General features: G+C 39.2%; 1 protein-coding gene across 3 annotated transcripts in view; it reads left to right on the top strand.

Annotated features, from left to right (window-relative positions):
* Nucleotides 1-11,092, top strand: part of ACVR2A (activin A receptor type 2A) — a 74,723-nt gene extending 63,631 nt beyond the window's left edge. For all 3 annotated transcript variants that reach the window (XM_075609437.1, XM_075609435.1, XM_075609436.1), the window contains 3 exons: nucleotides 4,883-5,021; nucleotides 5,799-5,929; nucleotides 6,172-11,092. In XM_075609437.1, the coding sequence (XP_075465552.1) occupies nucleotides 4,883-5,021; nucleotides 5,799-5,929; nucleotides 6,172-6,366 (465 nt within the window). In that variant the 3' untranslated portion in view covers nucleotides 6,367-11,092. The remainder of the gene's footprint in view (nucleotides 1-4,882; nucleotides 5,022-5,798; nucleotides 5,930-6,171) is intronic.
* The last annotated feature ends 4,458 nt before the right edge of the window (nucleotides 11,093-15,550 follow it).

Here is a 15,550-nt window from a genome sequence, read left to right as displayed (position 1 = left end):
TCAAGGGCACGAAACGCGTCAGTGTTCCTCCGCGAGGGACTTGCTATTTTTGTATGCTCCGATTTATTTATTTATTTATAAAATATTTTACCAGGAAGTAATACATTGAGAGTTACCTCTCGTTTTCAAGTATGTCCTGGGCACAGAGTAAAACAAAATAATACATGGTTACAAATACAGTTACATAAATGAACAAGGTATACATTATATACAAGACATTGCATGCACAGTTAAAGAAAATATATATTATGAGCGTATGAAACAGTTACAGACCAGATTAAAGTGTGAGACAGCCTTAGATTTGAAAGAACTTAAGCTGGTGGTGGATATGAGAGTCTCTGGTAGGTTGTTCCAGTTTTGGGGTGCACGGAAGGAGAAGGAGGAACGTCCGGATACTTTGTTGAGTCTTGGGACCATGAATAGTCTTTTGGAGTCTGATCTCAGGTGATAGGTACTGCATGTGCCCAGAAAGTATTTGAGGGTGAGACAGGAAAGGTGAACTTTGCGCCTAGACTCTAGTGATGACCAATCTAGTTCTTTGAGCATTTCGCAGTGATGTGTGTTGTAGTTGCATTGGAGAACAAAACGACAAATTGAATTGTAGAGGGTGTCAAGTTTACTAAGGTGGGTTTGAGGAGCCGAGCCATATACTATGTCTCCATAGTCAATAATTGGCATTAGCATCTGCTGTGCAATACGCTTTCTGACCAGGAGACTTAGGGAGGATTTGTTCCTGTAAAGTACCCCTAGTTTGGCATAGGTCTTGGTTGTCAGGGTATCAATGTGCATCCCGAATGTTAAGTGGGAGTCAAACCATAAGCCCAGGTATTTAAAACTAGTGACAGGTGTTAGGGTGGTGTTAGCGTTGGTTCTAATCAGGAGCTCAGTCACTGGAAGCTTTACAAATTTAGTCTTGGTCCCAAATACCATTGTTACAGTCTTGTCAGTGTTTAAAAACAGTTTGTTTTGGGAAATCCAGTTTTCGAGTCTCAAAAAGTCAGACTGACGTATGTGTTGAAGGTCAGAGAGGCTATGGCTGTGTGCATACAGGATTGTGTCATCTGCATACATGTGTATTGAGGCTTCCTTACAAGCTGTGGGAAGATCATTAATGAACACTGAGAAGAGTAGGGGCCCCAGAACAGAGCCTTGCGGGACACCACAGGTGATATCCAGGGGGTTGGAGTTAGAGCCTGAGATGGACATATGTTGGGATCTTCCTGATAGGTAGGACTGAAACCAGTTTAAAGCATGTTTCCCTATTCCAGAGCTCTGGAGTTTAAGCAGGATAACATGATCAACTGTGTCAAAAGCCTTTGCAAAATCTAGGAATACTGCACCAGTGAGTTGTCCCCGTTCCATTCCACACTGGATTTTATTGCAAACTTTTAGCAGGGTAGTTACGGTGGAGTGTTTGGGACGAAACCCAGACTGGAATTGGCTAGGGAAATTTGTCTTGGTGTAGAAATCGCTTAATTGGGAGTGGACACATTTTTCCATAACTTTGGATAGAATTGGGAGAAGTGAGATTGGCCTGTAGTTTGAGACAGTGTTTTTGTCCCCACTTTTGAAGATTGGGACAACTCTGGCAGTTTTCCAGGTCTTAGGGATATGGCCTGCAGACAGGATAGAGTTGACTATGGACGCAATTGGTTTGGCAATGGCTGGGGCACCAAGTCGTAGGAACCTAGATTGTAGTAAGTCGGGTCCACATTGGCTGCTTAGTTTTAGTTTGAGGAGCGCTTGTGTAATCTCCTCTTCAGATACTGGGCTAAATTGAAAATTGTGGGCAGTGTTGGGAGGGGGTGGGACTATAGGGGTACTCCCAGGATGAGATTCGCTAATAAGTTAGTGTCACACCCCACAAAGTAATCATTGAATGCATTTGCAATGTCAGTGGGGTTTGTCAGAGTAATATCCCCCTTAGTGATATTACTTGGTTGTTGATGGTTAGGAGGCTGGAATATATTGTTGATAACCTTCCAGAAGTTAGCTGGGTTTGATGTATTTTGGTGGAGATTGTCAGAGTAATATTGTGCTTTTGCATACCTTGTTTGCCTTGTGCACACGTTCCGCAGGCATCTGTAGTGATTGAGATCCTTGGTAGTGCCAGTTACTTTGTAGCTTTTCAACAAGGCATCCCTGAACTGGTAGAGTGCTATAAGGTCAGGTGTAACCCATGGAAGGTGGGCCCCCCGTACCCTTATTTTGCGTAGTGGAGCATGGGTATCGCAGAGTTTTAAGAACTCGGATTGGAAATAGTCGAGCGCAGAATCAGGGTCGGGAATTAAATCGATTCTGTGCCATGGGCAGTTGGTAAGGTCATCCAGAAACTGTTGTGGGTTAAAGTTTTTAAATGTTATAGTGAGGAGAACTTTAGGGCTTGAATGGGGCGGTTTAATTTTCCTTACACAGTACACTATTGCATGGTCACTGAAAATATCAGGAAGGATGCCAGGGGATTGGATTCTGCTGGGGTTTGAGGAGAGAATCCAGTCTAGCAAGGAATGGTTATGCGACTTCAAGTTTATCCGTGTGGGTTGGGAAATGAGTTGTGATAGGTTAAGTGACTTGAGTTGTATCTGGATTTTGTGGTTTTTAGGGTCAAGCCAATTTAAGTTGAAATCCCCAAGAACTAGCAGCTCGCTCTTCTCATTCAGAGAGGAAATGGAGCCAAGAAATTGGGTGATATCAGTCAAGGATTGTAGTGGGGCTTTAGGGGGGCGGTAGATGCCAGCAAGCAAGATGGGCTTAGAAAAGGGGAGGCAGATTTTGCCAACTAGAGTTTCAAAAGAGGGTGGACTTGGTGGGCCATGTAACAGTGTAAATTGTAAGGTGTCTGCAATATAAAATAACACCCCTCCTCCTCTCTTTGACCTATCTCTCCGAAAAATGGAGTTTCCCTGAATGGCGATATTTGCATCAGGGGTTTTAGAGGATAGCCATGTTTCTGTAAGAACGATGGCTTTGGGTTTATGCATAAGGCACCATGCCCTTAGTTCATCCAGTTTGGGCAGCAGGCTCCGGATGTTTATATGGGCGACAGATAGCCCTTTTTGGAATTTAAAGGTGGAATTCTCAGGGGCATGGGACAGAGCAGAAATGGGAGGACCTGGGTTAGTTTCAACATCACCTGCTAGAGAGAGTAATAGTATGAGTAGAAATTTGGTTAGTTGTTTGCAAGTTGTAAATTTGTGGTGTTTTCCATTAGAGTGAGCAGTGGTTGGTGTGCTGGTTTTTAGAGTTCTCCACCAACATTCAGTAGATAGTGCAAGGCTTTTCAATAGTCCAGGGTGTATGGTGATGTTGGGTGTGGGCCAGGATGGAGGAGTTTGTAGTGGATAGAGGGAGTAACATCTCCATGAGGCCAGGAGAAAGAAAAAAGTTAGAAGACATAGCAGGTTCATGATGCCAGAGGTAGGCAGTGCTGCAAGGAGCTGTTGTGAGCAGAGTGAGTGTGTGCAGACAAAACAGCAGGGGTGGGCCTGTACCTTTTCAAGTGTTTTGCTGCATTGCAATGCTAGGGTCAATTCAGGGTTTCAGTGTTTTGTGCAGTCAGTTTTGGGAGAGGCTGCAGTGAGAGAAGTTGTAAAGGGGTGGGGGGTTAAACTATGCAGGCTAACAAGCATGGGATCATAGTGCGATCTGAATAGCTTACCGTTTGTTGTATAGAGTAAAAAGAGTTTGCAGTAGATGCAGTCACCTCTAGTCAAACTGTAGTCTAACTGTATCACTTAAAAACCTCACTTTAAATGCCTCACTGCCTAATGCAGTTCCTGCCCAATGCAGCAGAGGTGTTAGTATTATACACAAAAAAAAATCACATGACCCCCCCCCCTCCCCAATCAGTCAGCTTGTTCCATTTGGTCAATTAACAGCACAGAGTTAAGAGGGGGGGAAAAAAAAAACTTTTTACATTCAAATATACTAACTTATATATCAATTCAACAAGGCCAGATTCAGTCTTATACAGAGGGTTTCAACATCAGGAACATACCTGTGAAGAGAATGCAATTAGATCCATGTCATATCAGCTGAGGTTTTTGGTTATTGGTCTTGCCAATAATGTCGATGATTGAATAAACATTTTTTAGTGACCCAGCAGCATCGGCTTATTCTCGGCGTTCCCATGATAGCAGTGCATGGCGTTTTTCCCCCCAGCTGGGGGTCCTCCTTACCTGTGTGCAAAACAATACTGCCAGTATGTAGATTTCAAAGAAACATTTTCCATTGGCAATTGTAAACACTAATATTTCTATCAGGTATATTGTGCTTCCTGTAACCAGGAAAAGGGGCACAACCCAGATATTCAATTCATGCAGTATCACCATTGTGTTGCCACTGTTTAAGACCTGTACATAGATACCAGGGTGTGTTCTATTTCTACCGTAATGCAATGACATGGACTTGAAGTGTAAATATGATGTTACTGAATTTCCACTATATGGCTGATTTTGATGCTGTGAATATACCGTTTAGTCATGTTTCGTTTAGGTTTGCCTTATGTTTATATAATCCTTGGTATCCTTGGCAGAACTGCCAAGAAAATAATATCTGTGTGTGAGAGCCTTGTAAGTGACTATTAAGCAGTTTAAAAAAAAAATTGGTATCTTATGGAATATAACCATGTTAAGTAAATATCCTTGAAGCAAAATGACAAACTAAACAAAAAAGCCCTTGTATAATACAATGTTAGTGCATGTAAAGTGGGCGAGTTTTCTTAAATACCCATAATATTTTGGTATTTAACGTAGGAAGACTGGGTGCTTAAGACTTCTCATTGATCTCTATACAAACATTGATTGTCAAATATAAATCCTATCAAACATTTTAGATGTTTTTATTCTTCAGTTTGTAAAATGTTTCAATCTTTGTATTTAAGGTTGGTACCCGACGCTACATGGCTCCAGAAGTGTTAGAAGGTGCTATCAATTTCCAAAGAGATGCATTTTTGAGGATAGATATGTATGCATTTGGATTGGTCCTTTGGGAACTTGCATCAAGGTGCACTGCCTCAGATGGTAAGTAACTTACAGGTTTTCTGTTTTTAGAAACTTCTGGGAAGTGCCATTGTACAATATCCCACGCATAATGAGCACTCTGTATTTATGAAATGGTTGAACATATTGTTTTACTTAATTGAAAACTAAAGATTTTGGTCATATTTTTTCTTGCTGAAATAAACAACTTCTAAGTTATTAACATAATAGCACAGAGAAATGTGCTATAACTGTAAGTGACTTCTCCTTCACAGAACCACTGCCAGCAAAACTTAAATCAAAGCACTCTCAAAAACATTTCTTAGAGAGAAAAAGAAACAAAGTATTGGGGGGGGCTTCATTTTAGTTTTGGTGCTAGTGGTTCTGTGAAGGCCAAGTCATTTCAGTGCTTCCGAAAATAAACCTTTATTTTGGACATTGCCTCAACTTTACATTATACTTCACTTTCAAATCCTTATTGATAACCTGTATTCATAGCACACAGTATATTACAAAATGTAAAACCTGTTTCAGAAACTTATCTTTAAATATTTTCTTTTTAAAACGCCTTGTGGTAGAATTTATATCTTTATGCACGAAGAAACCTAAATAAAAGCTTTACATGTCGCAATGTGTCTGATCTGGACACAAATACATGCACTTTCCCCCAATGTTTTGAGCTGGAGTTTAGTTTATTTATCACTACTCAAACAGAGGCTAATGACTGCCAAGCAAGGGTATGGCTTTCCAGTAAATCTTTCTATTATTGAAATACCAGCTGGCAATATTTGCACAACCTTTTAAAATACATCTACACAGGTCCGGTGGATGAGTATATGTTACCTTTTGAAGAAGAAATTGGCCAGCATCCATCACTGGAAGACATGCAGGAAGTCGTAGTGCACAAAAAGAAAAGACCTATTTTAAGGGAATGCTGGCAGAAACACGCAGTAAGTACCGTCATTTGTCTATAACAGGGGTGGCCAACACCAGGCCTCAACGACAGCCACTGATTGACCAATTGTGTTGAAGCAGGGATAGCCTCAAAAAACCTGACCTGTTGGTTGCTCTTGAGTAGTGGAGTTGGCCACCCCTGGTCTAAAACATGTTTGATTTACTTATTTTTTTCGTGTGTATTTCTATTTGTGCTTTAACACGATCATCTCTAACATTTTTTTTTCCCCTCCTGTAGGGAATGGCGATGCTCTGTGAAACTATAGAGGAATGCTGGGATCATGACGCAGAAGCCAGGTTGTCAGCAGGCTGCGTAGAGGAACGAATTATTCAGATGCAAAGACTTACAAACATTATTACAACCGAGGACATTGTAACAGTAGTCACCATGGTGACAAATGTGGACTTTCCTCCCAAGGAATCAAGTCTATGATGGTTGCACTTGGATGTGTGTACTGACCAACTGGACTCTAACATGGAGCTGCTAAGCTAAAGGAACGGTTTTCTTTTAAATATTGAATTTTTCATGTGCAACAAGGAATGGTAGGTCTTTATTGGAATGTCAGTTTGGAGTTGATAGTCTCTTCAACATGGATTCACCAGGCGTATTGCATTCCATGCAAATGATGGAAGTACCTGTGACATAATGGTTTTGTGACAAGTTGATTAAGGAATGAAAAAAATGAAGAAATATGGACCTCTCTCTGGCTAATAAACTGACACCAGTTTATTTTTTTTGTTTTTATTTTTTTGTAAACATGTCAGAAAAGACTAATACCTTAAGTGAACTACTGCTATTTTTTTTTAAATCAAAGCATTTCATTTCAGATCTAAAAAGGGTAACTGTTTTTATTGCATTTGCTGTTGTGTTTATATAAATGACTATTGTAATGCCAATATGACACAGCTTGTGAATGTTTAGTGTGCTGCTGTTGTATGTATATAAACTTAAATAATCAAAGTGGGACATATTAAAGAGGCTTCCAAGCATACTTTAACCTCCCTCAACAAGGTATACCTCAGTTCCACATTCTCTAAATTAAATTATACAGAAGATAACACTAAGAAATTGGAGTGGAAAACACTAAGGAATTTGAATAATAAAGGGTTCCATGTTTTTTAACGATGTATTTAAAATTCATGGTTATTTAAAAAAAAAAAAAAAAAAAGTAAGCTATACTACCTTTTCAGTATTGGCGGAGCCACCAGCGCCAGGGCTGGGCAACTCCAGTCTTCAAAGGCCACCAACAGGTCAGGTTTTTATGATATCCCTGCTTCAGCACAGGTGGCTCAGTCATTGACAGTCTGTGCTGAAGCAGCGATATCCTTAACAACTGACCTGTTGGTGGCCCTTGAAGACTGGAGTTGACCACTCCTGCACTAGTGCTTGAAGAAAAATGCCTTCTGGCTCCATCACTGAAAGGGTTAATGGCAACAATAAATAGCCATTCCTAAAGCAGTGTTTTAACCTTTTTTATGTGATGGCTTGTTGTGTAAAGAAAATGTGCTGTTTATTAAACACGCAAAGAAACATCTTCAGTTCTATTTTCCCTCTTTAGTTTAAAGCTTTCTTACATCCAATTCCCAAATTATTGCATACAATTATTTTTACTAAAGTACTATATAGGTTTGCTGTGTCTGAGGAATAATTGAAAACATAAAGCATGTTTTTTTTTTTTTTTTAATATTTCTTTGTGAGCTCGAACACTGGAACACTCAGTTCTTATGGATTCTTGTTAAAGATGACTTCTCTATTTATGTATGTTCTTCTTAGTTGTATGTTCTGTTTCACTAAACAGAATGCAGAACGATCTGCATAACCGTTTCAGGATCACCTCAGGAAGCTTCATTACCCAGAATTCCTCACTCTGCTTTGAAAATGTCAACTGCAAAGCACACAACCACGGTGCCACCATGTCAGTGTAACATTTGATATCTGTGAGGTATCCATGTTTCTCATAAATTTTTATCTTGAGTTTCACCACAGACTACAGATGTTGCGGTTTCAAAAAAATCAAATCAGGGATAATTAGTTATGTATTACCTTCAAATATGCAATTACTATTTAGAGGGGTACCAATACTGACATTGTTGGCACAGCCAAACAAAAATAAAAATGAATAAATCAAACATTTAAAATTGCTTTTAAAAATTGACTGAAACATGACTTTGCTGTTAGTTTCTGCTATTTAATTGGTTGAAAGTAGAAATAGGTGCCAACGTCTATCTCCAAAATGGAAAAATAATTAATTAATTTGTACATGCCAAAGTAAAAAGTAAAATGTTTCTCTTGACTTCTTTACAGTGCTGAACCTACATTAGCCAGTATTATATTGCATTTTTCAGCTTCGATGCAGGAAAAAACTTTAAGGACGTTTATAATCTATCAATCACGAGGTCACTGTGAGTGTGCGATGTTCCAGTTGTCAGAACCACATGGCACCATGTTTTACATACAATATGCACTTATTCTCTGGGAACAATACAATTCATAATTCAACAGACTCTAAGCAGGGAGGGTAAAAGGGTAACAGCAATTTTAACATTAACATGCAAAACATTTAGAATAGTTCTGCCTGAATTTCCCTCTTATTTCCTAAGGTTTCACAGTAGCTATAGCAATCCCTATTAATGGTTAACTGGTACTCATGAGTGCAATTTGCTTTATTTTGTTGTTCGAACAATTTGGATATCTTGTATATATTTTACTGAAATTACTTTGAGAAGTATTTAAAGGCCTTTTTGTTTTCTTTAAACAAAGTCTTTAATCTTCCCAAAACAAAAGTAACAATGTAAGTAACCATGATAGGCAGCGATACTCTCTGCAGTCCACACAGCTACAATGTAATTGCTGCTTACTGTGGAATTCACATTTAAGAATGGAAGCAATTATGATTAATGAAAAATAGCAACTGTTTTTACAAAGCCGCTGTAAACGGCAGAATGCAAACATTATCCCTGCACATAGGGACCCAGGAAGCAGTTTCATTTATTCCGTGCTGTAGGACGTAGCCCATTGCGCTGCATTGTTGTTGCCACTTCCAGCACTGGAGAAGATTGGAGTAAGAGATTGCTTTTCATATATTGTACCAAGTATTAGAAATCCTCGAAGACCTGTGTCAGATTTGAAATTTGCATTTAATGAGACTACCCATTTAAAGTGGCAATCCAAGCATCTTAAAAATATATGTATATATTTTGTTGTTTTAATATATGGAAGTCTTTGATTACCTTTATTGCAAACTAATTACCTGAGCTGCAGATCAATAGGTTCTCCCGTGATCGATCAGCAAAATCCTGCTTCCCAGGATTCACTAAATGGCTGCCTTTTGTTCGTGTGACTCAGCAGCTACAATCTATTGTTAAAGTTTACAGCTCAAACTGCTGGGAATATTGGCAACAAATGATCACAAACAGGAAAGTGGTACAAAGATCTTGTACTACTGGGAACTGAGCGAAAACTTGCTATAGAAGTCAAAGGATTATCAGTATATTAACGCATTAAAAATGAAATTAAGAGTTGAATAAAAAATAAGTAGTATTATCTATATCTAATACTACAGAACTGATTTATTGAAGAAGCAATCATGTAGGATATTGCTTGGATTGCTCCTTTAAGTAAGAACCTGTATTCTAGTGTATACCCTGTGTACTTGGTGAATTATCTGCCTTGTGTATAAACACTAATGTATTTGACATACTTTGGGTTATCGTATTACAAAGATAAAATGTGGATACCATTAATATTGTGGCATCACATACCAGTTTGTAAACGGATGAAGACAGAAACAAAATACTTTTCTCAAACACCTTACTGTTTGATTATCACACTAAATTAATTCTGATTATTTATAACAAATACATTTCCTTTTTGTTTTGTCAGTTACTAGTCTCCAACAAAGGAAATGAATTAAAAGAAAATCTATCGCTCTGTCCTGCTGCACTGATATATGCAGTTATTTTGTTAGTGCATTTCTGCTAGTACACCAGGGGTGGGCAATGCTAGTGCTCAAGAGCCACCAACAGGTCAGGTGTTCAGGATATCTCTGCTTCAGCACAGGTGGGTCACCTGCGCTAAAGCAGAGATATCCTGAAAATGCCTTCTGGACTGGAGTTGCCCACCCCTGAAGTACACTGTTGTACATCTTAAATAAATATATAGGCTGGGTAGAAACTATGAATAGTTGAAGCCTGATTTAGTTCATTACCTGTGAATAAGGATAAGTAAACAGAGCCAAATGAGTGAGATTATACTGGCATTAATTCTTGGCAGTGTTTATGACAAGCTATTTTATTTCTTACATATACATAGTCTGTTCCAAGTGCTTGACTTATTTGGCTCGTAGAAGTAAAGCTCAGATGTGACTCATTTTTGACTTTAAACGTTCTGGCTTTTACCTAGGCTGGGTAAATATTTGCTGTATTACTGACAATATAAATATCATTTTAGTTAGATTCAAAGCAGTATCTTGGTAAATACAATCTTTATAAAACCAATACTTCCTTACAGGTATTTTTCAGAGCAGACACTGTGCCCCATTACTTTTGGCCTATTTAATACATTGGTGTTTTTAAAATACAAATCACTAGTCACACTGTTAAAACAAAAAGTGAAATGTATGCAGCCTCATTTTTTAAATGCCTTGGGACATGTACTGAATGTAATAAAGGTATTTTCTTCACATGTATCTGTGACAATAACTCAAAAATATAAACTGCCAATTTTAGTTTGCTAACGGATTTTTTCAATTACCAATGTTTTCCAATCTCTGAAAACTTTTTATGAATTTTTTATTATAAGCATTTGGTATAAATATGCAGAAAGTTATTTATGGTTTATTGGCAAAGTGATGCAAGAAGCATCTTTTGATTGAACATCATTTACCTCAGATATTCAACCAGCAAGTACGTTTTTATGCAGTCTCAGTCCATATAATATACGTTACCTCTCAAAATATTGGTAAGCAATTATTTTAGCTTTACTCTGTATTTCTGTCGGTGTTGGGCACAGGTTGTTGTACTACTGTCTATTTCTACTTGCGATTTTTCTGCAAGTACCTATAAAAACGCCCTGGATAAAGTGATTGTTAAATATTGTACAAATAAACATGTATGCTATCCCCACCAAAAAAACAGAAATAAAAAAAGTGAACATATGATTAAGTGCATCATTGAACCTTTTATTTCCTTTGGAGAATACATTCTAACATTTAGGGCTATCCTACTTATTTGATTTAATAAAACCATTTTTTTATGCGACATTCATTTTACAAAACTTATATTTTCTGGGAAGTGTTATTGTGTTTTTTTTTTTTTTCAACTTATTCTTTATTTGTTTTTTTGTTTTGTTAAGAAAAATGGGGAGTGGGATACAAAACACAAAAAGGGGAACATGTTACTTGCATATCACATACAGTTGTATCAAGTGAATAACACATTCAATGGGGAGACAATAATGACATCACTGTTATTACAGCGTTTAAAGTAGTGAATACAGAAAATTAACTCAAAAGACTTAAAAGGGAAAAAAGAAAAAGAAGGAAATGTCATTGCTTTTAGAATATTCATTTCTTTTGTTGTCACACCGGCTTAACCTCCATGCATTTATAGAGTATCCGAATCTGGATACTGGATACCCTCCAGGCTCACCTCTGCATTTTATACAATTACGATTCCTTATCACACCAGGGTTGTCTCAATAGTGAAGCTCTTGTTATTTATTGTTATATATTTTTTTTTTTTTTTTATTAATTTCCTTAGCTTGTGTGTTTTTACCCCACCTATTTTTTGGTTTTCAGGACTGGAGAGTAGCTCTCGAAAGATATCTATTTCCTATATAGGTTCTCCACGGTTCCCAGACGTCTATGTATTTCTGTACTGTGTCGTTTTGTATCCCCGTCAGTTTTTCCATAAGACAGATCCTCCATAATCTCGCTTTTACAGCGTGTATGGCCGGCTGCTGTTCCTGTTTCCAGTCTTTGGCTATTTCGCATCTGGCAGCTGTATATATGTGTGTCAGGAGTTTGTCGTCAGTTTTTTCTATGCTTTCAATTGGTCTGCATAGTAGTACCTTCCAGGGGTCTAGGGGGAAGTCATACCCAAGAATTGTCTGAGCCATATCATGTGTGGCTCTCCGTAGCTTTGTTACCTTTGGGCACGTCCACCACATATGTATAAACGATCCCTGCTGGCCACACCCCCTTGTACACACTGGGGACATGTTTCTAAAAAATTTGGACAATCGTAGTGGGGTGTAGTACCATTGGTGGAGCATTTTATATGCATTTTCTTTTATTAATACACATGTGGAGCTCTTTGCTATTCCTTCAAATATGTTATCCCACTGCTCTTGATCTAGTTCTCCCAGCTCTTCTTCCCACCTCGCCCTCCATTTGGGCTTTATCTCCAATTCCTGTTTACCGTCTGCAAGTATGCTGTAAACTTTAGAGATTAGGCCCTTTTTGTCCTCCCCCATGAGGCACAAATCCTCAAATGTTGTGAAATCGCTATACGGATCTGTCTTCTGTATGTGGTCCCTCAATTGAAGATACCTAAAAAAGGCAGAATCAGGGAGGCCATAGTCTCTCTTTACTACCTCAAACGTCTTAATAGCATTGTTTGCCCATAGATCTTTTACCCTTATGATATCTGCCTTGCACCATTCTTTAAACGCTGTTGTTATTGTGTTTTTAATGAGACACTGAGGAGACTTAAGGGTCATCATTTATGCCAAAAAGAAAACCTCTTACTCATAAAAGTAAACGAGTGTGATTTAACGCTATTCCTAATAATTCTCCTCAGAGTTAAAGGTTGTTGAACTTTTTAATGCTTTTTGCTTCACAAAATGCTACAAAAAATTATTTGGTGGAAATGTATTCTGTGAACAATTCAAGCACAATCTGTTCACTTCTAATGCTCTAAATTTACTAAAGCTGCAGTCTTGTCTGCTCACAAAGTTACTTTTATTTTTAAAGCTTGAACTGAACTGGAGATCCCCTGGAAACTGATCCATGGTTCCAGGAACCTCCTGGTTCCGGACAAATTCAGTGATCGGGAAATCCAGAATACCTGCCGACTAAAATACGTGGCCATGGGTTTCAGAGCTTGCTCCTGCAGCAAATAAAAAGCTGCAACATAAATTGGGTGATGACATCACAGCCTTGAATTGGTGATCCCGATGGCAGTGTTCCTAGTTTTATTCATTTCCCCCATCCCCCCCCAAAATGTAGACCCTGTTCCAAATGGTAACTAGGGGGCCTGGAGATGTCTATTGATCACAGGTAGGCTCAGGAGGACTCCCCAGTTAAGGTAAGCTTGGGGTGGGTTGCTTCTTTAAGAGTGCTATGCTGAGCTTCTATGAGCAATGACACAAATTTGAGGACCCCACCCTGATTTCTTGAGATTTTTTTTACTGTAGCAAGAAAACAGATTGCAGCTTTCAATTGGGTGGCTTTGCAGCCATGTCATGGCTTTCTATTGGCCGTCAGGCAGGTGAATCCCAGTGGCTATATTGTTTCTCCTGGACAAGTATTCTTTTAAAAGGGAATTTCAAAATTGAACAGTTTAGGAAACGTGTAATAAGCTAGTAAAAAAAAAAAAATCTAGATACATCTGAATAGGTTCAGAAGCAAACACGTCTGACTGCAAAACGGTGAAGAAATTAACGGCGGTGGGCCGGATATAGCACAAGAAAAGCCACTGATGGCACCTGGCTGGATTCCAAAGGACAGCCGAGACCAAGACAACCAAAAGTTAGATGGGAGGATGAAATTGGGAAATTTGTTGGAACATTGTGAAGAAGGGGCTTGCAAACTCAGTTCCTGGAATTTCATTGAGGATGCCTTCATCCAGCATAGGTTATGTAGTTACATAGATGAGGTTGAAAAAATACATATGTCCATTGAGTGCAACCCATGTTACATTTACTTATCCTATATCTGTATTTACAGTATTGGGTTTATATGGATCGAAAGACAAATGTGAAAAGAATTATCAACATTAATTGCTGATGTAAAGGGGAAAACTTTTGCCCGTTTTTTTCCTTTCTAATAAAAGCATTTATGGCAATGACATCTAAGCTGCTGATCGATCGGCGGGGATCCTGCTTCCCAGGGCTCCCAATATCATTACATATTTCTAAAGAAATGCGTTGTTTTCTAAATGGTTGTTATAGCAATCCAAGGAAGCTTAGTACATTAAAAAATCATTACATAGGGCTGAGTGACAACATGTAGTAATTATCTAATACTGCACAAATTATTATTAAACAGTCTTTTTAATGTAATGATTCTTTAAAATAATTTGCCTAACGTTCACTTTAGATGCATTGGGGTCATAGTTTGAAAAAGGCATATGTCCATCAAGTTCAACCTACGCTAAATTTAGACAACAGCTGCATCAACCTTCCCATGTTGATTTATTTGGTATATCCCTGTATACCTTTCCTTCATAGAAAGATGTTCAACCCTTGTTTGTTCAAGATAACTATTGTGTCTGCCATCAGTCTCCATGGATAATGGATTCCACATTTTAACAGCCCTTACTGTAAAGAACCCTTTCCTTTGAAATCTCCTTTCCTCCAACCTTAAAACGGCAATAAGAGTTAACTTTTGAAAAGAAAAAATATATATTTATTACAAGTTTGACCCCGGAGGTTTCCAGAGCTAAACCTCAATTTCAGCTCCATGAACACCCTGCTTCCAGAGATACCGCCTTAGGGGGGCGCCGGTAACTCTGGAGTTTAAAGGTGCAGGCCAATAGGAAGACGCACGGGGTGACATCACGGCTTCCTATTGGCCTGTGTGATGCAGGACATTTAAGCCGCTTTAAGATTAAGCAACACAGTTTATCTTTAGAAACGGAGTGTGGTGCCAGCTCAACATCAGTGAGGTGATAGAAACGGTGTAGGTGTACTAGAGATAACAATGACCTGCTGTCATTGCACATGCTGCAGTAGGCGTTGGTCCCGCACTATAGCCACTGTGATTATACTGCCTGACACCTGCACATAGCTGTAACACAGCAACATTGCTGTAAACCACACTGGCACAAACTATGATACTTACCCAGGTCCACTCCAGCTTTTCGGATACCGTTGCGGATAGTGCAAGCCAGCGTTTCCCAAACTTTTTTTTCTGTGACCCGGTTATTTTTAAACTTCTCCTTCGTGACCCATTAAAAATGTTATCGCCTATAGGTAAAATAAAACAGATATGAATGTCCATACAGTTTTCATATATTCTCCTAATCACCTCTATTCTCCTCCCCCCCCCCCCCCATCTCCCTCTGACCTACACAGACGCACAGTCACTGACCTACAGACACCCACACAGACAGACCTGCACAGACACAGCCACTGCTGGCCTGCACAGATACACACAGAGCCACTGATACACACAAACACACACACACAGATACACAAAGTAAGTACAGAGGCAGCGACTGATGTGAGTGACTGGGGGTGGGGGAGAGAGGAAAGGCAGACGATCCAAGCAGGCAGCTCCCCGCCTCCCCCTGCACCCACCGCCCACGACTGCGCACCACCACTGCCCGCCCCCATCTCCCGCACCAAGGGGACGGGAGCACCAGGACAGGAGGCACAGATCCACCCCCGCTAC

This window comes from Ascaphus truei, chromosome 7 (assembly GCF_040206685.1).
Source record: "Ascaphus truei isolate aAscTru1 chromosome 7, aAscTru1.hap1, whole genome shotgun sequence".
Classification (NCBI taxonomy): domain Eukaryota; kingdom Metazoa; phylum Chordata; class Amphibia; order Anura; family Ascaphidae; genus Ascaphus; species Ascaphus truei.
This window is presented reverse-complemented; position numbering and strand designations above follow the sequence as displayed.